This window comes from Chiroxiphia lanceolata, chromosome 26 (genome assembly GCF_009829145.1).
Source record: "Chiroxiphia lanceolata isolate bChiLan1 chromosome 26, bChiLan1.pri, whole genome shotgun sequence".
In the NCBI taxonomy this organism is placed as follows: domain Eukaryota; kingdom Metazoa; phylum Chordata; class Aves; order Passeriformes; family Pipridae; genus Chiroxiphia; species Chiroxiphia lanceolata.
Window position 1 is genome coordinate 2,393,247 of NC_045662.1, and position 27,832 is coordinate 2,421,078.

Consider the following 27,832-nt stretch of genomic DNA (forward strand, 5'->3'; position numbering starts at 1 on the left):
AAGAGCCAGGAGCTGCAGAAGCTCAGAATTTTCAAACCCAAACTTCTCTGTTTTCCTTAAGCTGAGTGCAAAGCTCCACCCTGGCCCCCTGTTAATCACCTGGCATCAAACCAGAGGATCTGATCCTTCTCCATCAAAGCAATGCCTGGGATCAGGGATGCATCAGGGGCAGGAAGCCCAATATAAGAAACGCAGACATGCACAAAGAAGCTACAGCATCTACAGAAATCACCTGTCTCTCCCCAGAGGCTGTCAAAGCTGTTGATCTGTGCTCTCTCCACCTCCTCTTCGTCTTTTTCTGGCAGATCGAGCAGGTAGGAGACGATCTGAAACAAAACGACGTGTCAGCTCACGAACCCGGCTGAGGTGATGGAAACTGCTGACACCTCGACACAAGTTGCTGGGAATGCACAGAGGGGAGGGAACAGTCTCTGCCTGGCACCCTGAGCTCAAGGAAATGTTCTTCTAGAGGTCAGTCACTGAACCTGTACGAGCAAAAAAACCCCACCCAAGTATCTCGATAGGACCACATGTGATGAGCCCTGGAAGGGTCAGTTCCCTGTAACTGTGTCTGGAGATGCCCCAGCATGTGCAGTGGATGCCTCTCCAGGAGGAGGTGAGGCTGTGAGGAGGTATTTGATTGAAGAGAAACCCATTCTCAGGAGAGGAGAAGGAACAGGGGCTGCCATGGGCAGCTGGGGCCAGCGGTAGCGCTTGGCTTGGTAGTGCTGGGTTAATGCTGTGACTTGACCTTAAAGACCTCTTCCAACCTAAATGATCCCATGCATCGTTTTCCCACCACAAATCCTTGCCAGGATGGCAGGAGGAAGCTCTTTGGCTCTTCCCTCCCCCAACACACAATCCAAAGCTACACAGCCTCACCCTCCCCGACCGCACTGGAGGAGCAGCGTAAGCAACACGCTGCTCATCCACCTCATCCTTAGAAGTTTATTCCAAACATTTATTCCAACAATTTATAGGCTTGTTACGCTCCCTCTCTTGGAAACCAGCCCAGAGCACAGGACAGAGGTAGTGACTCCACCTCCATGACCTTCTCTGGCCAACATTTTGGCCAGGAAGGAGCCAGCCCTTGGTTCCCCTCCCGCAGAGCCGTGTGGGTCCTACCTCGGTGTAGCCCATGCTGGCGGCAGCAATCAGGGCCTGCTGGATGGCGTGGCTCTTCTTGAACACCCCCTGCTGCTGCCCAGCCATGCTCCAGTCACACTGGATCAAGAACTTCACCACCTCCAAGTGTCCTCTGAGGGCGGCGTGGACCAGGGCACACTGACCGTTCTTGTCCAGATGATCCACCTTGAACAGAGATGACAAAACACAGTTAAACCAAATCACGGGCACAACGTCTTTGCTTCTTCAGAGTTTCCAGCCCCAGCTTCAGAATAAAGCCACGTGTGCAAACTGTGCATTTTTCTGGTAAACTGTCCCTTCCATGACCAGAAAGCAACCATTCCCAAAGCAACATCCCGGGCTCTGGTATCCCCTTGGCCACAAGTGTTTGCTCTGGGGAAGGCATCATTATTTTTTTTAGCTGCCTTCAGTTTTCTTCAGACTCAAAGGCTGCAAAAGCATTTTTCCCTTTGAGTCCTGAAGTCCAGCAATCGAATTTTCTTGTGGATTGAAATCACACACGCTGATACCACCTCCTTTAGCCAAATCCACAGAAGGAAAATCAGCCTGTTTTCCAGATGCCACTTCTTTTCAGAGACCCAGAAGTGCCTCAGCCTGCTGTAACATGAACCCAGAGCAGGCACAGTCAGTAGGAAACAGAGACAGTGCTTGGCAGCCCTGGAGGAACTTATCTGGTTGTATCTCAAGGGCATGAATACATCAGCTGGGATTTCTAGGTCCTATCTCAACACCAGGAACTTGGAGAACACAGGAAAGGAAGAGCAGTGATCATCCTCCTGCTGGTTAACCCCTTCAGTGCTCTATTATTTCTCATAAAAATAGGAAATTATTATTATTTTAATATATTTTACTAATATTAATTCATAGAATGCCAGAATGGTTTGGGTTGGAGAGGATCTTAAAGCCCATCCAGGTCCACCTCCTGCCATGGGCAGGGACACCTTCCACCAGCCCAGGTTGCTCTAAGCCCTGTCCAACCTGGCCTTGGACACTTCCAGGGATCAAGAGGCAGCCACAGCTTCTCTGGGCACCCTGTGCCAGGGCCTCACAACCAAATTACAGTTATATAATACATATGAGAAATATTTCTCACCTTGTAACTCATTCACAATAATAACATATCAGTATTTCTCCTTTCTCAACTCCTGCAATGATCAGTGTTGCAGTTTAACTGCAAATATCTCAATCTTTAAAATAAACCCAGCTGGTTTTGGGGTATTTCCTCAGCACTGCTGGGATGCTCAAGGAAAGCTGTTAGTGGCAGGACTTCTGTCACCAAACTCTTCTCAAAATATCCCAACAAAAGCAAAATTCTTTTCTTCCTTCATACTGTCTTCGCATTATTACAGACAACACAACCCAGCAAGATCTAAACAGTCCCTCAGTCATCCTGACTTTCATACCAAAACTAGAGAAACCCATATTTTGCCTTTTGAACTGAAACTAATCATATAGAGAAACCACAAATTGTTTCCAGCAGGCTCCACTTCAAAAATCAGCACAATTTTCTTCTTCAACAAAGTATTTCAAGTTGACTCATTATATACAATTAAAACTCCAAACACTCGCCACAAAGCTAAACAAAAGGGATTTTTCTGGGACAAGTCTGATGGAAGTTTTTGGAAAATGTGTCTCAAGGAGATATTTAAAGAACATTTTATCCTGGAAAAGCGTTGCCATTATAACGTTGTGAGGTTTCTCCAGGACATCCCTCTGCAGGTCATCAGCGCAGGGACATCGGGCAGCTCCTACCTCAGACCTGAACTCCACACACTATTAATTATTCTCAGGAGTTCCTCAGCTTTGGTGTCAACGTGGGATTTTTAAAGCCACTGTATTTTAGCAGAACAGCCAACCCCAAAAGGCTTCATCTGCTGGAGGGTGTTCCCTTAGCGAGCGTTCCGTGTCCTGCAGCTCCTGCCCTGCCTTGCACAGACATGGAACAGCTAAAATCAGCTTTCAGGGGATGGTGGCCGCTTTACCTTGGCCCTTTTCTTGCACAGCAGCACCACAATGCTCAGGAATCCGGCAGCAGCCGCGTAGCCAAGGGGGGTCAGGCCGCTCTCCGAGGCGGCGTCGACGTTGGCCCCAAACTCCAGGAGCAAAGCCACCATCTCGGCGTAGCCCAGGTGGGACTGGACACACAGGATGGGGGCGTTGTTCAGGACTTCTGTCCTGTAATTCACGTTTGCACCTCCCAAAATCAGCAGCCGACTGACCTGGATGGGAAAGGAGAGCAGTTGGCTGAGAGTTCTGGAGACACGGGAGTTTATTGTCAGGGTGACAACAGAACGTTGCACCAGGGCCCTCTGCACATCTCCAGACAAACAGCAAAGGACATGAAATGCTGAGTGAAACCACTTGCCCAATAGATGGTGCCATTTTAGGTAGATGGAGCAGTTTAATCTGTCCCTGAGTGGTTGATAAGTGGTTTGAGTGGTGCAGCCTCCCTTTGTTTGGGAACAAAGTCACTCCAGCCCTGCTGAGCAGCTGCAGACACGGTGTCTCACCCCAGGATGGGGACTGAAACCACACAGCTGGAGAGAACTGTACTCAACATCCTTCCCCTGGGATCCTCCCTAGGGCTGGCTTTGGTTATATCCCTGCACAGCTCCCTCTGCACTCAGCAGCCATGGAAAAAGGCTCCACCTGATGCTTGCAGAGTGGCAAGGAAGGGACCTGGGGACAGGGCTCACCTAATATGGATGGGGAGGAGCTGGGACAAACACCCTTCCACATGAGGAACAATTCCAAACTCGTATCCCTGTCTGAAATCCTTTCTGCTGCAGGGATGGGGTCATTTTAAGTCAACACATTCATCCTTACAAAGCAAAAAAGGGGCCTGAACCAGCACACGGGCACGTGGGTTTGGTGTCACATCCGAGTTCGTGTCTGTCTAAGCCAGAGCCCTTTATGCCACATTCCAACAAGAGTTGCTTCATTCCACATCTCTGAAGAGGAAAACCCCCAGAGAATCATTCTGCACAGGCACAAACTCACTATTCACTCCTTGCAATTAAAAGGAGATTCCTGGTCAATGCAGCAGAGTTGAGGGACCATCCCAGATGGTAAAACATCCCAACTGGACTCATGGCCTCTCCCCACCTCAGGACAAACACCCAGGAAGCTGCTCAGCCTGGGCAGGGCACTGCCATGGACAGGGAGCTCCTCTGGATCCTCTGTGTGGTTACTGCTCATCACTGGAGCTTCTTGTGCCACCCCAGCTCTCCCTCCCCCTCCTCCGGTACCTTTATGTTCGGGGTGTAGAGATTTCTCAGAGATGCCAAAGCCATGGAAAGACCTTCAGTACTGTAGGAGATCCAAAGCCCTTGGAGGATGGAGGAAGACACCCCAACTTTTTTACTCAGCCCCTAAAAAAAGAGAAGATGACTGAGACCCAAGCTCACAAATCTGCTCCGTTACACCAGGCAGATCCTCCCGGTCCTTTGGACGCCAAAGAATTTCAGGACAACAATGGCTACACTCAAAATAATGCAATGATTTGCCACATCTGACCTTTGCAATCGATTAAAAAACTTGCAGGAAAGAGCTTGTAAAGGTTGTGTAGCCATTCCCAAGGTCTAGGAAAGGCAGGATTAAACTGTGAGCAACCAGAATCCATTCAACACCCTCACCAAGCGTCGTGCTAAGGAGCACAGATTGCTGCTTTTTTTTTTTTTTTTCTTTTTTAATAAAGTACACATTATTTTGGCAGGACTGATTCACAAATTTCCTTATTATTCACACAGTTAAACCAGAAGACAATGTCTGCTCACAATAAGGTAAGTTGAGGAACTCTCAACCACAGCCTGGAGCAGTATTCCCCCTTCTCATCTCCGACCTTTCCTGCTGGTGTCCATGATCAGGTTATACAGAACATACAGGAAGTCTGACGTTTTCCAGAAAGATTCCAAAATATGAAATATTTTCCAGCATCACTAACTGGCAGAGCACAGAACTGTAGGTTTCTCCCTCCTGTGGAAAGAGCCATAATTGCTCTGTAGCCAACAGATGGGAGTGAACAGCTGGATGGAAGAGGAGAGGGATGGGATTGGAGCTCCAGGAAGGAGCCTGGCTGCATGCTGTGCTTGCTGTGTGATGTGGGTACACCCTAAATGCTGCTGTTCTGATCCATTTCCCATTAAACCCTGCTGTTTCCATGGAAACTGCACAGACAGCCTTAATTCTGTTTTGATATGCAAACCCTGATTTTCACTTCCTCGCACGCCGGGGGGGGTCACTTGTATCCGTGCAGAACAGCAGGATCACAGTTCCAGGTTGTAGGACTGAAAAGGTGGGAACAAAACCAGCAGCAAAAAGTGGGATTGTTTCCTCTTAGGGAAGATATGCAGGAATCAGCATCTCCACCTGCTGCTGGACTCAGCTGCAGGCCTCTAATTCCGACGTGGGGAAGAGACTCCACAGCATCGCTCCAGCCATCAACAGATTTGTCACTTGGAACAGTTTTATCACCAAAAGAAGCAACAGATTACACAAGCTCTTATAAATAACAGCTCCATGTGCTTGTTTCCTTAAAATTCAGGCAGCTAAACCAAGGAAGAGATCTGTTTGTGCTAAGAGGGAGAAGAGAGCTCAGGAATTTGAGCCACTGCTAAATGCAGCTTTTGAAATGACACAGTGCAGGACACTAAAGGTCAAGATTAAATTTCATGAACTCAGGACGGTGTAATTGGGAAATGGGAAACAATTTTATAATAAACTGTTAAAATAATTTAAAAATTGTCATACTACTATCAAGCCCATAAATAAGGTGTTTGAATCACCATCAAGGACCAAGGAAAAGGGTAGATATTTTGAGAACAGCCCTCTGAAGATAATCACAGATGCTATAAAAATCTTAACTGTTGCATTAGAATATATATGCTTAGATATTAGTGCAAGACCTAAAAGGTGACATTTATCCTTTAAAGAAAAAAATACATTCAACACCATCAGTATTCAGTTGCTAAAAAAACCCCTGCACTATTTCTCATTTTACAGCTTGTATCTTCCTTTTCTTAAATTCCCTTTTCAGAACTGTACAGGTTGAATCCTTCAGCAAAAGTAAATTTCAGTGTGATACAACATCAAACCAAAACACCACCAGTGGTTCCCACTTCACTGGGATCATCCAAAATGGGACCAAGGCATGGCCTGACCATTTGAATAACTTTGCCAACCCTCACAACCCCAGTGTCCAGAACTGGTTTCTTCTGTCCTGTCTGGTATGCAGCTGTCAGCACCTTTAATTTTTGACTTATCACTTCCTCTGCTATTTGGCCACTCACACCTTATGGAATCCCAGACTGCTCTGGGTTGGAAGGGACCTTAAAGCTCATCTCATTCCACCCCCTGCCATGGGCAGGGACACCTTCCACTAGACCAGGTTGCTCCAAGCATCACCCACATCTGGATTACTGACATTTTAACTAATTTAGGATTAAATTAAAGCCTCCTCTTTGCTTGATTTGTAAAACATACGTCAGCCTGAAGTTTGGGTCTTCTTGTACAACAACTGCACATTTCTCTTTCTGCCCTTTCACTCCATGCCAGGCTTTCCAAGCTGGCTTTCCATATGCTCCTGTTAAGACTGGTGACTGATTAAAAAGAATAAAACATTTTACTTTTTCTTTTTTTTTCGCCCCAAACTGTTCGAGGATGTTTGGGTTTAAAAGAGAAAACCAGCAGATCTCAGCCAGTGAGTGAAGAGGGGAATGTGAAAGTGTCTTCCCATCAATGTGTCAGGTCAGCACCTGAATTTTTACACCTGGAAATTCCAAGTGTTCCATCATCACCTTGTCAAGGTACCAGAGGATTGGGGAAGGATAAAGACATTTTCTGCACTGTTTTATCAAAGTTTGTCTCTATACTCAGCTCTCAGTCTTTGAACAAAACGCTTTAGTCCTGTTCTAATCTTCTCCTGGCTTTCTGATGGGTTAATAAAATGGAATTACAATGGCATCAGGCCTCCATAAATAGCTTCAAAATTAGGATCTTTGTGTCTGCAGAAAGCTGCTGCTATAATATGGGAACTTGAGGAAGAACATCCTGAATTGATGACCTGACACGTTCCCTACTTGGCAGAAAACCCACGGTCGGGCTGGTAATGCTTCAGCAAAAGATCAGACAGAAAGAAAAGCCTGAATGGAAAAAATGCTTGTTTAGAAACAAATAGAGCTGGTTACAACAGGCAAAGAGCCTGTGCTTGTACTCTAGGAAATATTTTGTTTAAAGAATGCTCGAGATCTTAAACACGGTCTGTAATATTCCAGCCTAATGCCTCCTTCAGAAACTAATGCAGCTCTTGTTCTGTGCAGTAAACACTCACAAATCCTCAGTAAACACTTGTTAAAATAAGGAACAAAAATAAATCTATTCAAGGAAAAGCAAAAGACTAAGTTACAGTTTGTAAACCAGCTAAATTCAAACCCTTCCAAAACTTTGTGGTACTTCCAACCAACGTTCTGTTCTGGTTTTCTGTCACTGGTCTTCCTGCAGTGTTGGGACACCCAAAGGTTTTGCTGAGTGATGAGGAACAGAAGGCTGGAGTGACATTTCTCATATGCTAATTGGCTTTTTCTACTACTGTAAATATTGCTCAGTTAAACCTGGAATCTGTAGACAGCTCGTCCACTCCACGAAAATTGTCCTTTGCTCAGAGCCTGAATCCCTGTTACTGGTTTCCACCATGGAAGTGTGGAATGGAGAAGGTCTGGAACCAGATTCAGATCTAAATGGCAGCTGAGCAGTAAACTCAGGGCTGAATCTGGCCTTGGGAATGTACCTCAAAATGTGAAATGACACCCTGAGGATAAAGTGCTGAGCTGGGGTTCTTCCCTTTGGATCCAGCCATTGCCTTCCCAAACAAGGAGACTTTGCTGCTACACCTGACGGGGAAACTGGTGCAGTATTTATTGCCCAGGGAATGCAATAAATAACTCCAACAGGACTGACACAAGGCACAAACCACCTGCTTGCTCTAGGAATACCCACAGCAGTGCTGAAATTATAAAATCCTGTACAGACCAGATGAAAGTAGAGCCTTGTTTTTACCGGTGTTAAACACTCACAGATCCCAACAGCTGTAAGAAATTCTGTATTTCCTGTGACCTTTTTAAAAATCCACCCTCTAATTTTGATCCTCTGGTACCTGGGCAGGCAGGAAGAATGATATTTATGGGTCATTCTGATGCTCACACCCAAGCTTGCCTTTTAACTACCCAGGTCTGAAATGCCTGTGTGAAGAGGAACATGGAGTGACCAGCCAATGTTAACAACCAGCAAATTCCCCCTTTACCACTTAAATTTAGCGCTGGATTCTTCAAATCCACTTTTAAAAGATTTCTCTTTTCTAGATGCTGTTACAAGAACTCATCTTACAGGGGAGGAAACCTCTTAGGCTGGAGAGCAATTTTTAGGGAAGGAGGCTATCTGCCGAATTTCCAGGCTGAAGGAGGGTTTAATTTCAAGCATTTCTTAGATACCACTGCCAATTTTCCAAACTTCTACTCGCTCCAGCAGCCTCAGGCAATCACACTCTTACACCAACCCCACGACCAGACACGACTGAGCACTGCCAGTGCTGGGGATGAGCTTGGTGTTAAGTCTTCATTTGAATTTTTGTTACCTTAAAAATATGTGCTTTGAGGATGTGATGTCCCAGTTCAATAGTTTGCTGTCGATTTAATTTTCCTTCTTGCCGGGAAAACCAGAAGGCAAGTAGGGTGTGGCCACTCCTAAAATCAGAAGAAAGAGTGTGTTAGTATTTCTTGTTATACCAACAAAACAACTTCTGAGGGTAATTTTTGCCCCTTTTTGCTAATCCTTCAACCTCATCCAGCTCTGGGAAATAGAGGTGGATGAATTCTCACTTGTAAAGCACCAATTAATTGTAAGCACTGATAGCTCAAAACACCCCAAACACTGGAGGACAGCAAAAAAACCCCATCCAATAGATTTTCTATGAGCAGATGTAAATTTGAAAACAGCAGAGGTACAATTCCATGAAAACTGAAGTGCTACTTTTCTAGTCATTTTACAGAGAAGAACCACACTTGCAAAGCTTGTCACCAACCCTGGAGTCACTAGAAAATGCCATATTTAGAATATCCACACTCTGAAAAAAATGTCCTTTAAATGACACCTGCACTTTCCACCCTGTGCCAGACCTGCAGTGAAGCTTTATTTCCTTGTAAACACGTTCTCCAGTAATAAAGATGCTTCTGGCCATGACCTACCAGGTTGACAACCAAAGCAAATTAACTGAGCTACACACCAGGCCCTGTTTAAGGCAAAATATAATAAACCAGACAACAACTTCCACCGCTAAAGGTCATTTTTATTGACATTTTTAAACATTTACAGACTTCCAGCTTGTAACACTGCAAGTCCAACATGGCTGAATCTTCCCAAAGATGCGAGAAGCTGATTCTCCACAGACACACAAAACACACAGGGTGCAAAAATGTGAAATTTTAATATAATTTCTGGGCAAAGCAGCAAATACCTGCCCCTGCAGGAGATGCAGCAAGCAGGGCAGGAGCTGCTGAGGTTCCACGCTGGAACCTCGGTGGGCTGTGTCTGCTGTTTCCTTGGTTTTACCAACAAAATGACATTCTTCCTTAAGCCCCTGGGTGCTCCCAAGGGAGCCCTTTTAACCCACTTCATTTCTGGAACTGCATAAAAATGTGACTACACTAAAAGCAATCAAGCCCCTCCCGGCCAAGGAAAATAAAACATGAGATCAACCGTGGTTTTAAAAGGGCTTTTAAGGACAGGGAATGTTATTAGCTCATCCCTGTCTGGTAAAGCAAAGAAATCCTTGGGATGGCCAAACATCAAGTAAATATTACACAGGATAGCAGCTTTCACAGCAGTGGGGATTTACCAGCTCATCCACATCCAGGGGGAATGATTTTCCATCTCAAAATAAACCCAAAGAAGAAAAGAATAAAAGCACAATACTTGTAATGCCCTGGCCAGTGTCTGGCAAGGTCCCCCCCAGGCCCTGCCAATGAACCTCCTTTAGGAGCAGTAACACATGGATTCATGGGAGTGGGGCCTGGGGATGCTCTGCCAGTGGATGTGCCCACTGGAAGAGTGGGATGAGAAACAAATCACCTTTTTCTTACAAGGCAGGGCTTGATCCTCAGGTTTGGACAGGTGGAAGAGCACCACATCCCTTTTACTCTTGCACTGGTGAGGAATCCTGCTGTGCCTCGTTCCAGAATGCAACTCAATTTACAGAGGCACCATCAACTCAAGTAACTGTTGTCTGAAATGTTTTTATGGACTGACAGTATCTCCATCCTCAGGGTGACTTGAGCACCAAAAGAAAGTGAGGAAAACCCCTTTTTTTGCCGGGCAAGCTGCTCTCCACACCCCGGCCTGGCACAGGGCCCGTGCCGGGATCCCATCGCTCCACACTTCCCATCCACAGGGAAGGAGAAGCCTCTCCAGATGGTGACTCTGCCCAGCACAACAGAGCTTTGATACCTCAGCTGAAGCTTCAGATCCGTGAGGACGCCTCTGTGCACAGGGCAGTGCCTCCCATCCCACACGTCTGTGCTGTGAGAATTCCCCAAATAGCACCAACAGAAGGGACAAAACACAAAAAGCTGGGACAACAGAAGGGCCTTGGAAGTGGTTGTAGCACCTTGAGCTAACCACAGGCTGTTGAATCCCTTTGGCTCTTCTCCTCTTTGGAATGGGAGGAGGACATCAGGTCACAGCTTTTTGGAGGAGACAGACAAATGCATTCACACTCCAGGAATGCCCGTGGGAAGGAGGATTGGATCAGAAGGAAACAAGTGACTGAAACACAGCTTGAGTGTTGCCAGGTACAGCTGGAACTCAAGGGGAGCAGCAATTGCTGGGTTTTATTTGGCCCCATTAGGACAGATTATGGAAACCTTTATTTGCTGTTTATATATACACATATTGCAATAAATCACCAGATTCATGATGCTGTGGTTGTCATCTGGAGAAGGGCCAAGGTGTTCACCTCCACACAAAGGTTGGTGCTGCAAGGTCAAGAACTTATACAGGGTGGACAGAACTGGAGAGGGACTTTGGACAAGGACTTGGATGGACAGGACAATGCCTTCAAACTGACAGAGAGTAGGTGTAGATTGGACATTAGGAAGAAAAGCTTCCCTGGGAGGGTGGGGAGGCCCTGGCACAGGTTGCCCAGAGAAGCTGTGGCTGCCCCTGGATCCCTGGAAGTGTCCAAGGCCAGATTGGATGGGGCTTGGAGCAACCTGGGCTGGTGGAAGGTGTGGCTAAGGGGGTGGGACTGGATGATCTTTAAGGTCCCTTCCAGCCCAAACCATTCTAAGGTTCTGTGATTCCACGAATCAGAGCCATCAGCTCCTTCCCTTTGTGAGGATCAGGAACCACATCCTGCTGCTCCAGACTGAGAGTGGCTGCACACAGGGAGCCTTCAGCCATCCCCTCTGCCTCGTGTTCCACATCACAGGACAGCAAATAACAGCAGTTGTTTGCTTGCTGGTGGAAAACCCTTTGATAACTTTTGGGAAGGCCCTGAATGGAGCTGTAACTGCATTAATCCCACGCATGAACTGAAGATCCAGAAGCTTCTAAAGTGCCTGTTCTTCACAGCAGGAGCTGAAGTGCAGCTCCTGACACACCAGTTCCACAGTCAGCTCCTACATTGCTTTTCAGCTGCAGTTGGAAGGGTATTTACCTAAATTTAATTACAGGCACGACTTTGGTGTTATGAATAAGGCATGTACGAACTATTCCAGAATAAAGTACAGGATTCATGAGTAATATATTACCTCTGCAAAGCTTCCCAGACCTTGGCTTTGGGCTAGCTGATAACACTTGCAGTCACTTGTTCTGTCAATGTTAATTGGAAACTAAACCAGACTGCAAGAACACAGGTTTGTTTTTTTTTAATTTTATTTTTCCTTTTTTTTTTTTAATAATACAGGAGAGTGGCAGTAATGATTTCTACATCAAGGAGCTTGGTGAAATGATTTGCTTTGAGTTTCACCACTGCAGAGTTTATCATCAGAGATTTTTCTATTTTTAATGTAAGATTTCTTTTTTTGGTGAAAAATTAATAGCCCTGCCAGCTCAGTTTCTGCAGCTTTTGTCTGCTCTCAGTGCCTGTATCAACTCCTGGGATGGCCAGGGCTGTCTGCCTGGATGGGCACATATGTGTGTGTGTATATATATATATCTATCTGTAAAAAAGACAGAAAGATGAGTCTTAATCCTTCCAACCCCCTACACAGCACAGCCCAGTGCACACCTCCAGCAGCTCTAAGGAATGTAAATATAAGTGAAAGCTGCACATGGGCACAGGGGGAGATCACAGAAACATGGATTGGTTGGGTTGGAAGGAGCTTTAAAGCCCATCCAGTGCCACCCCCTGCCATGGGCAGGGACACCTTCCACCAGCCCAGGTTGCTCCAAGCCCCGTCCAACCCGGCCTTGGACACTTCCAGGGATCCAGGGGCAGCCACAGCTTCTCTGGGCAACCTGTGCCAGGGCCTCCCCACCCTCACAGGGAAAGATTCCTTCCCAATATCCCATCTAAACCTACTCTCTGTCAGCTTGAAGCCATTCCCCCTTGTCCCCCTGTCACTCCATGCTCCTATAAATAGATGCTGGATGTGCTCCCTACACATCTGCTCCCTTATCCACCCAAATCTGAGGCACACACAGCTCTGGGCACAGAGCAGGGGCACACAGGGAGTTGGTACCTCAAGCACATCCCTAAAATGACACTGCCCCTTGTGACACAGATGGAAGGGGACAAGGTGTCACTAACAAAAGAGATTAAAGGGTGTAAAATTACTCCAGCATTAAGGTGCTGCAGCACTGGAGTAAAACACAGGCAAAAAACCAAAGGAGAATCAGTCCTGTTTACTTCTGAAGCCACCAAATTCCCTGATTTACACCCGTATCTCCCTTCTTCCAGCTAATTCCACGAAAACATTCCAAAAGCAAGAGATTTGACACTGTGCCCAGCAAATCTGGTCTTCCAAAAGCCGTGTATTCATATTCTATTCAGCTCTGCAGAGTGCAACGTTTTAACTCCAGTGCAGAGACTCGTGTGTGCTCTGACAAAGCCTGGAGCCTCTTCCCTTGCAGAAGGATGTCCAGATGTCTGTCCTGGCTGCAGAAAAGGCCAAGCTCAGCTCCACGAGCTCCTCTTGAAGGATCGGTTAATCACCAAAGTTGATTTACTGATTTTTGTAACGCAGCTCCCCTCTGATGTTGTAACTGCGAATTAACTTGGAAGGAATTAACATTTTAAAAGAAAATCCCAACGAACCAGGGAATGCTCTTCAGCACGTGATATTCTTTCCTACGGAATCAAACACTGGTTTAATTTGCTGAGCTAACTGGGACAGCCAAGTTCAAAGCCAAGAAAAACTTTCCTGTCCCTTGGGTCAGATCTCATTGCAGCGAGAGAAGCTGTGGAGTATCTGCTCAAACACCATCACCCTGCCCAGAAGTCACTGAGGACACAGCAGTGCTGTGCTACCAATTCCAGCTGCTGCAGGAACTGCAAACACACTTCCTGGTGAGAGGGACAAGGATCCCAAGCCAGCAGGGCTGCTGCTCGCTTTCTTCACCATAACACACTCACAACATCATCACCAACCCAGAGGAACATCTCATGGCCTCAATCATACACTAGAAATCCATCACTGTGGGCAATAAATGAGACATTTCCAGGCTAAAGAGGGAAATAAATGATTATCTAAGTCTATTTTTTATGGTACAGATGATAAGGCTCAATCTGTACATCAACAAACACACGGATCAGACTTGTACCCAAGTGACAGAACAGAGACAGGACCCAAGGGAAGGCTGGAGCTGTGTCAGGGGAGAGTTAGGCTAGATATTAGGAAGAGCAGAAATGCAATCACTTAATGGCAGCTGGCTCATCCTTACAAGCAGTTTTAATTTAAGTAACAGCATCTTGGCAATGAAAGGCTTAAAAGTATCTGACATCTCACAACATCAACAGGCTCACTGGACAGTTCTTCACTGCCAGGGTGTGACTGAACTCCAGTAAAACCAACATAATTACAATCCCATTCACATCCAGAGGCATGTGCCCAGGAAATCCAAGCTCCCAAGACAGTCAGTGCTGCCTGGCCCCACATCCTTGGCCCCAGATGGGCACAGGAGGCTGATGGAATGAGTGTAGAACAGCCAGGAGAGGAACAACCAGCAGTCACAACTCTCTCCAGCGCTGGGAGAGGCTTTAGAGCACATGTGGATATGGCACCTGTGGCCTTGGCAGCGCTGGGTTAATGACTGGACTTGATGATCTCAGAGGGCTTTCCCATCCTGAAAAGATTCTCTGTGCTTAATGACTCCTAACTTTGAAGGAGCTGGAAAGCTCCCTACCCCTCTGACATGGCATTAACAGCACCCACAGCCATATCACTCAGGCAGAAAGTTTACTCCAGAAACTTCCCAAGCTGGAATAGCAGCAGCTGTCTATTAAAAATCCCGTGGGCACTAACCATGATGTGCCCGTGTTTTATCAGATGATGTTACATACTTGGCTTATCACAGGGAAAGAGTTTGTCTGGAGTTTATCCAGGATCACAGAGCTGCACCCATCTCAGGAGCTGATCCTGGAGAACCTCTGCACTCCATGAAACAACGGCAGCAGTGCCAGAACTGCCAGGAGAAGCAGCAAAGAGGAAAAACAGACAGCTCTGATGGTACCACTCAGATTTAAGGTAACAAAAGATACTTACAATGATTTAAACATACAGAACAAAAAAGGAAGGATAAAGGAGAGGGGGAAAAAAAGCATTTCCAAAGGCTTACAGGTCCTGACTTAATGAGATTTAAAAAAGCAGATCCTGAGAGCAAAGACGCAATTCCCGTGTCTCTGTTCAGTTCATGAGGCTTTTCTGAAATCTGCTGGTTGCCAGGAAAAGATTACTTTATATTCAGAGAAAAGAAATCTTGTCCAAGAACAGTGTGAAAAGACTCCTGGCATATTTAATAAATATGTTGGATGGGTAAAATGAATAACAGCATCTTTCAGGAAAGTCTCCAGTGACTTCACAGTTAACAGAGAGAGCAGACCTCAAAAGACCAGCGGTGATACATTTTCTGCTCTCGTTCAGTCTGACACAATTTAAAATATATGAAATCAAAGAAGAACAGGGAATGGGATTTGGAAGTGCTTTGACCAGGAGTCAATGACCATGTAAGAAGCAGATGGAACAAATCAGGACTGCTCTGTCCTGCACTGCTGAAAGATGCCTTTGCTCTGAAAGAGGGTCTTGAGATTTGTGGAATGAAATAACAGGAAGAAAATAAGTCACATTTCTTTCTTTGATCAGCACTGATAACACCTCCAATTAACTATGCTCCTCTCAGTGCCACAGGATGGATTATTCCCTGAATATTTTCTTCCATTTAGATGTGAAAATGGCCCAGAATACAGAAGTTTATGGTCCAGAAGAAAAAGAACAGATTTTATGAGGACAGTAACTCAAGACACTAAATATATTCAAACCCTTCTGCATCCCAGTGCTGAGGCTGCATGTCTAATGAGCCAGTTAAAATGAGCAGCTCTCCTGATGTCCTTTATGGTGGCAGTGATCACATCTGCTCTCCATCTCATCTGTCATCATTTATAATCTGTCTCCCATTTCTCCTCTTCCAACTGACGTTGCAGCTGCAGCTCTGACCACAGTTCAGGGGAAAACCTGCAGCTAAGTCACTTCCCTGTCCTGCTAAGTCCCTGTCCCAGCTGCCCAACTTGCTGCCAGTGGCTTTAATAATTTATTTTTAAGCTCTGATTTTCCACATGAGATTAGAAAGGGGCTCCAAGAGGCCTGGCCAGGGACTTTGGACAAGGGCCTAGAGGGACAGGACAAGGGGGAATGGCTCCAAACTGATAGAGAGTAGGTTTAGATGGGATATTGGGAAGGAATTCCTCCCTGTAAGGGTGGAGAGGCCCTGGCACAGGTTGCCCAAAGAAGCTGTGGCTGCCCCTGGATCCCTGGAAATGTCCAAGGCCAGGTTGGACGGGGTTTGGAGCAACCTGGGCTGGTGGAAGGTGTTCCTGCCCATGGCAGGGGGTGGGACTGGTCCCTTCCAACCATCCCATGACTCTATGACTAGATAAACATCTAGAGATGCTGGTGATGTGGATACTTGCACACAACAGGTTTCCTACATTCACTTTGTTTAGCTATTGCCCATTCCTTTAACATTTCAAAAGGTACTGGGTTCCAAGTCATGGAATCAGAAAAATTTATTCTGGAAGACATATGGGAAGCCTAAAAGTTGTATTCTCAGAGTCAGCACTCCGTGAGGTCCCTACTGCTTGATGAACAGATTGGGTTTGCCCCTCCAATTAACTGGAGGACATGATGATGGATTCTTCTTTGTGAGTCAAAAATATGGCTCTCACTATAGTCTGCCTGGGGGGCAAATTAAAAGAGCAAACGTTGTCTTGTCACACTATGGGTGTAGAGGAAGCCCTGCCCCAAATGGCAGCTCAGCCACCACTTCCACCACACTCCACACTTCTGCCAAAATCAGAGCAGTGGAAATGTTCTTAAACAACCAGATCCCGTGGTGATTTGGTAATTATTTGCACTAACTCAGCACAGGCCTTGCACAAGTGCAGACCAGACAACAGGGTGGGCAAGGAACAACCTGAGTTCATGTAATTTGGTGACATGTGGCATCCAGCCCACGGCTGGGGACGGCAAAACAACGAATGACATCACATCCCTCCCGGCTGTGCTGATGCCTGTGGGGACACTCAGCCCAGTGTGAGCTCCAACACGTGCAGAGCTACAAGACTGGCACTCTGGAGCCATGAAAAAGCCATTAAGGGAGGTGTTCCCAGGGTAAAGCAATGCTGAATAAATTCCAATGGCAGCGGCAGTGCTCGCTCCCTGCTCACCTCCAGAGGTGGGGCTGCTGCCAACTGCTCTGGAAAACCTGATCATCCCACTCCAGCCCCACAGGGTGCTAAGGGGCACTGCATTATTTTTAATTTTCTGCCTAAGTAAATAAGGAATTCAAATAAATCCTAACCCCATTACTCTGCCTCACCTTGAATTCAAACAGTGCCGCTGCTTCGCCGAGCGAAACCCATCCCAAGTGGATGCAGAGAAAACACTTAAGACATACTCTGGGTTTTGGTGAACACCTGATCATCTCAGCTGTCAACCAAGCTGAGTGTATTTTAAGAGCTTTTCAGCATCTTATAATACAAAAGAGGAAGAAAATCAACTAATCCATGTACCATAATGCCCAAGTGAGCTCCTTATGGAGGACTGAACTGGGGGTGATTTTTAAGGAGCTGATGTATAATGTAAGGACCCAGTCCCCCCCCATTTAAAGCTCTTTGTTGTATTCCTGAATGGTTATAAATACCATTGTCACAAACTTCTTTTCCTCTGAACTTTCTAAATTAATTATCTTTAAACTGGGGGTTATGATTTGTCAATCAGATCAATCATTCCACCGAAACGAAACAAAAATCCCTGATTTTTCTCTAATTCCTTCACTCTATCATTTTGCTGGGTAATACATAAAAACATTAATTTTGTGTAGGAAAAGTCTCCACTTGCAACGTGCTCCTGAGAGAAAAAGGAAAATGCAAAATACCTAGAGAGTATTGTACTAAAAGACAGCTCTGGCAGAAACCATGGCAACTCGGGTGGTGGAGGAGAGCTGCATCCTTCTGCTTGTTAATCCCTTCAGGGTGCCTGGATTTGGGCTTTCAGGGACAGATTGTGGATGCAGAAAAGGAGGGAAGAGGTGAGGAGATGCCCTTAACCATTGAGCCACCAGTACTTCTCTCTGGTTAATTTTTTGGTGATATATCCCTGATTATTAGATTTTTTTTCTACAAAATTCCACGAGCAGGAGCTGCCTGATAAAGTCTTGGTGCACTGGAGAGAATATCTACTGCAGAGAATTGATTCCTCAGGCAGGATTACCAAGCCTGGGTCTCACAGATGTATCAGTCCAGTGGTGCCAATGCTGAAGGAGGCACCAACACCCTGATTTTGAGAGATGCCCAAAAGCCTGCTGGGTATCAACACACCTGAGCACTCAGCTCTTCTGGAAACTCAGACACAGAATTCTGGGGTTCCAGAATAACACCTCATCTGGGAACAGCCTGGCACCTCCATGCAGTGAAAATGTCCTGTGGGTAGCAGGATAATCCTGAAGTTCTCCACCTGGAGACTCTCCTCCACTGTCGCATTGGTGGCTCCCATCCTCTCGCTCTCCTTATGGAAGGTAAAATATGAGCTGCTGTGCCCATCAGATGGTAAATCCAGAGTAGGTGCAAGGAGCCAGAAGCAGAGCAGAGCCTTTGCCATGTAAAAGAACAGCAAACAGGAGCAAACCTCCTCTGAAGGCACCACCTCTGCAGCTTCCCATCTCCTCCGAGTTCCAGCCTGGCACAGGCCACCTCCCCAGAGCAGCGTGTCCATACCCAGGTGGCCCTGGAGTCCAGGGACTGTCCTCCAGGCAGCAGAGGGGAACAGGTAATGGGGTTCAGCTCGTCCCAGTCACAGTAAAACAGGCTGGATGAATCGCTTTGAGGATTAAAGGAGACCAGAGCACCCAGCTGAGGAACAGATGTGGGGATGGCAAGCACCTAAAATTAGGTAAGGCTTGGCTTCACCATGCCAGGGGTGAAGCACTCGAGGGGAAGATCTAAAATGCTTCATTCTGCTGTGATCCCATGGATGCTGGGACATGCCCAAGCAGCACTAAGAGCCTGTTTCCTCAGCCATCACCGCCAGCACACACAGCACTGGGTGCTCCATGGTCACCCTGAGATGCAAAAGCCCAAACTGAGAGGCTCACATACAGGCAACGGCACTGAGAGTATCTTCCTGGAGCATCTTTTTCCTTCCTTAGCATTCCTGTGCAAGGAAAGAAAATCTGTGAATCTACCTCAAAGCCCCGTGTGTTGAGCAGGCTGGAGAGATTCATCTCCTCCAGCTTTATTTGTCAAAACTGGAGACATCTCCTGGGGAGCCCATCACCCCAAGATCCCTCATAAATCAGCTGGAGATGCTTCCCAGGCATTCCTGCTCTGACCTACTGTAGCCTGTTAGCTCAGGATGAAATGAATCACTCTAATTTCTCTCCTCTGACTATAAAGCACGTCTAGACAAGTAACTCAGATGTTGATACTTAAATCTGGATAAAGTAATTTCACTTTTGGGGTCCATATCTGACTACAGCTCTCCTACTGCCTTGCCAGGGCAGATCACTTCCCTTCTGCCTCCCTCACAGTCCCTTCAGCAGCAGCACAGGGATAAAACATTTTATTAGAACTGTAAAAGCATGGGAAATAATCGCATGGAAGTTTCTGATTAAATCTGCACAGCAGCACAACATTAGAGTAGAATTTAGGTTAAGAAACACAAGTGTAAAAGGGAACGTGCAATCAGGACCATTTTCTTGGTGCACCAGTCACAAAGGATTGGGTCTTTCCCTAAAATGTTTTATGTTATTTGTCAAGGAAGCCGTTTGGTTCACGGTGCTGCCCTGACAGGCTGGGGAGGTCGTTACTGCAATGCTGTTAAATGCTCTGACAAAGCCTCCTTGGTGTCCTGTGTTAAACAACAAAGGGGGCTGAGGGGGGTTGGCAGAGAGAACTCCCCTTCAGAGCCAATTAGCCTTTGCTTTGGACAGCAAGGGCACGGTGAGGGTTCAAAGAAGAGCGTCAACCAAAAACCCAGAGGATGGAGATCTGCTGTTTATCCTGAAAGTGTGGAAAAATGGGATAATTCCTGGACATCATGCTCCTCCTCCCCCCCTCCCCCCCTTTTCCCTGCTTCTGACAACACGAGAACTCGCTCTCACTAATGAAACAAGGAAGATTATCCCAGCTGCAGTTCCAGGGACACGAGGCCCATTATCCCAATTTCCTTCGTAACGGCCTCATACCTGGACACTCTGTCAGGGTCAGTCAATTAAAAGCAGCTTCACAAACCCACATTTCACTTCACAGCTCTTCTCGTGGGGAAAAACATCAGCTCAGCAACCTGACTCTTCATGTGTTGACATGGCAAGGGCAAACAGCTCCACGCTGTACGACCAACTGCGGGAGTGCTCCGGACAGTTGTCACGTCTTCTCAATTCCCAAGAAATCAAGCTGGCTGTGAACAAACCAGACACAGGCCAATTTTCACAGGCTACTGCTGTGAGCTCTGTCAGTGTCCAGCTCCGCTTCTCTCCGGAGAAATAAAAAGGAAAAATCATCACTTATCTTGATTGTCGCTCAGGGTTTCCGTGCTCTGAGCTCGGCGCCTCGGGATCAGCTGGACAGGAGGATTTTGAGGAGAGCTGTAGCTGAATCTCAGGGGTCCCTCTCGATTAATCACTGAATTGTATCCTGTTTCATTAGCCACCATCAGAGCACAATGCAATTAGCACACATTACACATCACAGATATTTATTAATCCTTCATTACACATGGGCTCGTGCTCACGGCAGTGGGAGCCTGTTGATGTGCTGCAACTTCTTTTTGCCAGCGGGAAGGAGGCAAGTTGGGTCAGCTCTGCAGGGATTCCCTGCTTGCACAGTGGTCCCCATAAGCTTTACAGTCACCATTAATTTCTCATAATAATGGCATATATAGGATGAGAAGTAATGCCTGAAAGTCCCCGGAATGGTCTTGAGGGCAGCGTGACGTGTTTGTGACGCTCAGGAAAGGCAGCACCAAACTGGAACACTGAGCAGAAATTCATCTGGTGACTTGTTGAGTGAAAACAGGCAGATTTATGCCTTTGTGCTAAAACCACACGTGGCTGCATACTTGGTTGCAGAGCAAAACCACCTCTGCTGAGCAGAGAACTATCTGGTGACTTGTTGAGTGGATAGGGGTGGATTTGTGCCTTCCCAATAAAATCACATGTGGTTGGACGCTTGGTTTCAGTGCAAAACCACTTAAAATGCTGCACATTTGAGTTCCTTTCTGAGTCTGGTGTTCTGAGAGTGCTCTTTCCCACTGCTGTGAGGGTGAAGAGAATTCCTGGACCCAGAGAACCACAATCCCCATGTTACCTGGCTGCACCCACGGGTACCACCCACAGCACCCAACACCCATGGGGAGCCCCAGCCACCAGGGAAGCATCCTGCACCTTGATTCTGTGTTCATGGTAATGATGGAAAGCAGTGATTTTTCCCAGTTTCTCTCCTTAGGGACCATTCTGGCAGGTGCTGTGTGATCAGTGGTAGTTGCCAGGCTGTCCTCTCACCCAGCTGATAAGAAGCTCTTACAGCCTGGTCAGACAACACCAGTAGCACCAGGAGGGAGTGACTGGGAGGCAGAAAGCTCTCAGTTCCATGGGTGTAAGCACTGCACAGACACTGCAAACAGGGTGGAACAGCATCACGTGGTGACAAGCACTTAATGACTCCAAGGAAGGGTATTAAACAACTCACTGACTGATCTAAAGGCACCTGCTGCTGTGAGATGCTTTACAAAGGGCTCACTCGACAGGAATATTGTCAGAACCTACTAAAACCACGAAGATGCCCATTGGGAGGAGCTATTTAGCATTTTTCTGCTGCAGCCTGTTTACCTCAAAATTTGAAGAGGTAAATTACTCTGACACCACTAACAGCCACAGCTGTTTTGATCAGCCAGATGCTACCCAGTTCCAGCAAATACCATGAGACTGTCCTCAGAGGGACCATCAGGTCTGGGAGAGACACTAACACAGCCTTGAATCCCAGTGTTTCCCTGATTTTTATAATCATATTTTAGAAATGGGCGGACAAAACAGAGCAAAGCTTGTGGGGATAAAGTTACAGTCAGAGTCCGTTTCCACTCTTCAGCAGAAACAAAGATAACGTTGTTAATAATGATCATTGGGTTTAGAGAATATAAATCCAACTGTGATTAAATTCTGTTCCCTGAGAGCTAAGCCAGGAATTCAGCTGCTGTCAGGACAGAGATTGCAGATGCATTTACACGCCAAAATCACTACAGTCCAGTTCTGCTCCTTATTTTGTTTTCAAACAGACATTCAGTAGGACCATGAGGAACACAACTTGAAGGCAACTGCAAAAATATCCACATACTCATCTTTCATCTCCTTATCCTCCACTTCATGTGGTTTGGATACCTTTGGAGAAAGGGAGGATGATTCCCCTTCTCCAGACTGAGCTGCCAGGAGCAGCCTGGCCCTGGTGATACCTGAGGAGTTCACCAGGGGCCTTTTGAGGAACAGCTCATCTCATTCTGAAGATGACTGCTGGGTTTGCCAGGTCAGCTGTGTGCCCAGGGGGGCTTATTTCTTTCCACTGAACAACACAAAGATCTCGGGTGATCTTTACAGATCTCGAGAACTGCAAAGTCAGGTAAACGAACCACGTGCAACCTCGGGAAATGAAATGATTCAGGTGACAGTGTGAGATGAACACCTGTGTCAGCTCTGATTTCTCAGAGCGTTTGCTTACCTAGGATCACAAAGAAACTTGGTCTTTTCACCTTCTTCTCTCCAAATAAGCCATTCTCGGAAAGAGGGATGAACAAACATTCGCGTCATATCTCTACGTTTGATAAGAAACATAGAAAGGTTCTCCATCCTCTGCTGAAAGTCCTCCCACTCCAAAGTGCCCTCAATGTTACCTGCATTAATGGCCTGAAAAATATGTTCGTCTGTTAATGGGTGCAGAGAAGCCACTGCCACATTCAAGAGGGGCATGACCCGGTCAAAGGAAGACTGTGTTGGGAACTTCATATTGCACTGCAGCAGGTACACCTCGGACAGGGACACGGGCACCACCTTGTAGCTGGAGCTTTTTAGCACCAGGTATCCTTTCTCTATGAGATCAAAAGTGAGTTTCAGGTACAGGTAGGACCCCTGGCTCAAGGTCTTGAGGTGAGAGCTGAGTTTGCCGAACGTGGTGTTGTCCATTTTGCCGTTGAGCGAGATGTTGTTCTGGATCTCCGAGCTGCTGTGGATCCGGTGCAGGATGTAAGCCTGCAGGTCCTGGTCGATGGCTTCGTTCTCTTCCAGTCTATCCAAAAATATTCTGTGGAAGGGCAACAGCTTAATTATTTCCTACAAAGAAAGAGAAGAAAAAAAGACACTCATGCTGCGTTTCTTATTCATTAAGCACATTTAATTTCTATTACAATGGCACCTCTGAGACTCCTTTAAGACCTTCCATCAGGGCAAGCACACGACTGGCAGTTTGTGCCCTCAGGACCTCAGACTCATCTATAATCAAGTAGGTTGTGTGTGAAACATGACTGAAATTAAAATGAAGGATATTTCCTAACACCACATCCATGGAAAGGGCTGGCAAATCCACACAGTGCAGTGCCCCTGTTATTCCCAACCACGGATCAAGTCAGAGGGAATGGACAGCCAGATGACAGATCTGAGGCCACAATAAAACTTGCTGAAGCTGAAGAACATCCCTGGGAGCATCCTCCTGCATCCCACATCCATGGGTGCATGGAAACACCAGGATAGATAATAATTAGCATTTCCCAGTGCAAAGTGACCACGTCTGTCTGCTGGGGGATGCTGTGCCCAGGGAATGGTCACTGGCTGAACTCATTGATGATGCTTCCTCAAATAAACCAAAGATCATCAAAGGCCTTTCCAAAGCCCCTCATGGGCTCTCAGCCACTGTGAGGAGAAAAGAAATGATGCAACAGACCTGGAGAAGCCAAGGCAGACTCTAGAGAAGCCATCAGCTCTCCAAGAAAATAAAGAGGGAGAGCACAGGGCGAAGAAAACCAGCAGTGAAGAACACAGGGCTGCAAAAACCCTAATTAAATGAGGAATTCAAGCTAGCAGGATGCAATTTGCTTACAATTACAAGAAAAGATTTCTTTCAAATGATATTTAATCTACTGCATTACTGAGCAAAAAAACAGACTCCAGCACCACACAGCAGATATCCTGTGCTCTCCTGGATCTTGGGGAGCAGATAGTCCAGCAGTGAGATCTGTGCTCTCCTGGATCTTGGAGAGCAGACAGTCCAGCAGAGAAACCTGTGCTCTCCTGGATCTTGGGAAGCAGATAGTCCAGCAGTGAGATCTGTGCTCTCCTGGATCTTGGGGAGCATATCTGCACAGATATCCTGTGCTCTCCTGGATCTTGGGGAGCAGACAGTCCAGCAGAGAGATCTGTGCTCTCCTGGATCTTGGGGAGCAGACAGTCCAGCAGTGAGATCTGTGCTCTCCTGGATCTTGGGGAGCAGACAGTCCAGCAGAGAGATCTGTGCTCTCCTGGATCTTGGGGAGTATATCTGCACAGATATCCTGTGCTCTCCTGGGTCTGGGGAAGCAACTGCCATTCCCAGTGACAAGGACAGTGTGCAGGGTCTGGCTGCCCTGCTGGGGCTGGAACCAGACTCAGCTCCCTGCCAGGAAGGCCAAAGTGAATCAATCTGCAGATCTCAGTAAATATTAGCAAATCTCAGTGAAACTGCTTAATGGAGCTCGTTAAAAATGAACTCCACAGCTCTGTGCTAATGAAGAAATGGCTAATAATGAAAAAATGAGAACCAGAGAGCTGCAGACAGGCCTTTCCGCCCGGAGCAGCCAGGCCAGCTGCAGAGCTGGCTCCCAAATGTGTGTTCCATCCTGCTGACTCTGCCTCCTCTGGGCTCCAGGCTCGGATGCTCAGTGGGAATGTTCCCATCAGTGATGGTGCAAATCAAGCAGCTCTGTTGAGAAACCTCGAAAGAGCAGATCTGCCCCAGCTGGGTGACTGTGTTTGCTTCCCAGCTCCCTCTGTTCAGATGAGCAGTAGAGCCAACAAACTAAGTTCAGCTTGATCCTTCTGCCAAAAGAATCACGATGAACAGGCCGAAGGTAAAAACCTGCCCAGTTGCAAACTAAAACAAAACCACTGAAGAATAACCCAAACAACACTCAGCTTAGAGCTTCAGCACCTGCTCACCACAGTCCTTCTGAGCTGAATAATGTCTTGGCCTGCACTGACTCCTCCAGACTGAAATGATCACACTCAGGGTATGAAATCTGAATTCCTCTGCTCTTCCACATGGAACAGAGGATGTTCTCAAGCTGCACAAGCTGACAGACATCAGGCCCTGCCCTCCTAATGGTTCAGTGAGTTAGAGCCTCTTGGCATGTGAGCTGTGTCACAAAATGATCTCAACCATTTGCTGATGAACATTTATTGATGTGAAAAAGCAATGCTGGATCAGATCCATCCAAAGCTGCAGAATGAGTCTGGGGACATGGATGTAAATCCAAAAATTAAAAAGCCAAAAGGATAAAGTGAAATCAAGGGTCTTGAGCAAATCCAGACATCCATCTTTAACTAAGCCCATCATGACAATGACACAATTTATCACTATTTTGGGTCTCATCGTACCTGTAGACTTGTCCTGACTGTCACTATCAGCTTCAGCCAGGAAGGAAATTTTCCAATCATTTTGCTCAGAAATGATACTATGGTGTCTCCATAATCTGGCTTGTGAAATTCAGCCTCGTTTAAACCATCAATTAGTATAATGAAATCTTCATCAGGGATCTTCCTCTCTGAAAGAAAGAAAAAAGGCATTTATTGGAAAGGCTACAGACACACGACCATAATGTACTGTAAAGTCACCACAGTGTTTTAAAGCATCACCAGATATTGCTGAAGAAGAAAAAAAAATCACAACAGCGGCACATTTTTCAACTGCATATTGGAAGGGACCTTTCCAGGTCATCTTGTTCCACCCCCCTGCCGTGGGCAGGGACACCTTCCACCGCACCAGGTCCAATATGGCCTTGAAAATCCTACAAAAAGCAAATTGTGGACTTTTAAAACAGGACTTTTGGCTGCTGGAGGATACAGTAACCCAGGTGGCGCAAAGAGTGCAGTCAGTGTTTCCAGGTCAGACACCGAGAGCTGGGTGTGGCCTTACAACTGATGATACAGATACTTTTGGACTCGTATCTTAAGCTCTGGTGGCATCTTCTGCCTAATAAACTTGAAACCAGGTGGCAATGGATAAATCCTGCTGTCACAGAGCTCAGTATTCCCAACAGCAGGTGAGTTTTTCTCTTTGGCTTTCAATTGCATCAGGAAATTTGCTGTGAAAGCCCAGCACAGAGTGTTCATCGATGACGGAGCCCGTGGCCCCTGGGGTGCTCCAGGAGAACAGACGTGCGCAAACACCTCGCCTTCGGTGCTGCTGTCCCTGCCTTACGTCAACAAGCTGCACTTATTTCCTAATATACTGTAAATATCCCTATGAAGAACACACATGTTGCATTAAAACGACCCTAGATGCTTTCTCAGTTAACTTCTCAGCAAGATTTTTGGGTACACTAGAAAATTCGCTTTATGCCTCTCTGAAATCCTGGAGTGAATGCAGTGCCTGAGTTTTATACCCACATCTCATGTTCCTCATAAAGCCTGAGGGAGAGAGGAGAAAGCAGGGAGTGGGGGAAGAATCAGAACTTTGTTCTCCTATGTATTATTTAGCTTCCTTGTCATTAAAAATATATATTTACATATATATTTGAGAAACATGAATCTTTCTCAGTGACGCTGCGCAATAATTTCGTCCCAGTAGCATTAAAGCTTCAACAGCACCTTGTAAAAGACCTGCTGATATATTTACAGAGTCTTAAATGTTATATATCTTAAAACCAATTTCCAGACACCGTTCATCTTGCTGGAGAACACTTGGTGCAAATGAACTTGCCAGCACTCCGGACCAGCAAGGTTGAAAGATGAGAGTCCTGCTCCACTAGAGCTGTGTTGAGTGCAGAGCCCAAGAGGAAAGAAAATAAGGTTTTATATAAAATTTTTCAGAATTTAGGACCACCTGGGGGTCAACCTGCCTGGCAAAAAAAAAAAAAATAAGCATCCTCTGCAAAGCTCTGAATTCAAGGGCTGGAATTCAAGTACCTCCCAAGGAGCTACTGTAACAACCAGGAATTATTTTCCTTTAGAGCAGCGGTTCCTTAAATGTATCTCTTTTTTCTTTGTTCTTTTTTGCCAGGAGTGTTGGTAGGAAAGAGCAGCCACGCTCCTCCCACAGTGACATTTCTCCAGTGCCAAGAAAACCAAGCGCTGTCGTGCTGTGCGGGCTCTACGTGTGCCTTGTGCCTGCTGGAACCAGGTGGGTTAGACCCAGCTGCTGCTGCTCAGAGCTTGGACACAGTTTTGAGGAGCTGATCTGAACATCAGGGCTTTGAATCTGGTAGAAGCTGCATCTAATTCCATGTTGGATCCTCCACTGCGGAGCGGAGGGTGGTAACAAAATTATTATGAAGTATTTTTGCGGCCAAGATGCAGCACAGCCACGGTGATAAACATCATTCTGCAGGACAACAGAGTCCTGAACTCTGCAATGCTCTGACAGTTTTCATGGCAACCAGCAAAGATCTTAAATTTAGCAATTGTCACAATGAATTACTTATAACTTGCAGAGGGAAGAAAGAAAAGAAGACAAAATCAATGCTGCATTAGAAAAAGCTCTGTAATCAGGATAAGGCTTGTCACCAGTTCCCCCAGAGGCTTTACAGAGGGTGTCTATTGACTTTTATGGTATCAGTCCTTTGGTGAAAGCTTCAAATTCTCTGAAGAGTGGCAGGGAAAGGGAAAAAAGTCATCCCTACACAACTAAATCAGAACATGTTGCTGCAACCACCACTGTGCATGGAAATTGTTGCTTGTTTTCTCCTTCAGA

General features: G+C 46.4%; 1 protein-coding gene across 9 annotated transcripts in view; it reads right to left on the reverse strand.

The window, feature by feature from the left end:
- The window catches only part of TANC2 (tetratricopeptide repeat, ankyrin repeat and coiled-coil containing 2), a 237,981-nt gene that overhangs the window by 27,818 nt on the left and 182,331 nt on the right, over positions 1-27,832 (reverse strand). For all 9 annotated transcript variants that reach the window (XR_004360907.1, XM_032711002.1, XM_032710999.1 and 6 more), the window contains 7 exons: positions 25,519-25,685; positions 22,616-23,223; positions 8,774-8,882; positions 4,395-4,517; positions 3,129-3,365; positions 1,126-1,311; positions 233-326 (listed from right to left, as the gene is read on the reverse strand). Coding sequence is in view for 8 of the 9 variants with exons in the window: in XM_032711002.1 (XP_032566893.1) it covers positions 233-326; positions 1,126-1,311; positions 3,129-3,365; positions 4,395-4,517; positions 8,774-8,882; positions 22,616-23,223; positions 25,519-25,685 (1,524 nt within the window). In the remaining variant the exon portion in view is untranslated. The remainder of the gene's footprint in view (positions 1-232; positions 327-1,125; positions 1,312-3,128; positions 3,366-4,394; positions 4,518-8,773; positions 8,883-22,615; positions 23,224-25,518; positions 25,686-27,832) is intronic.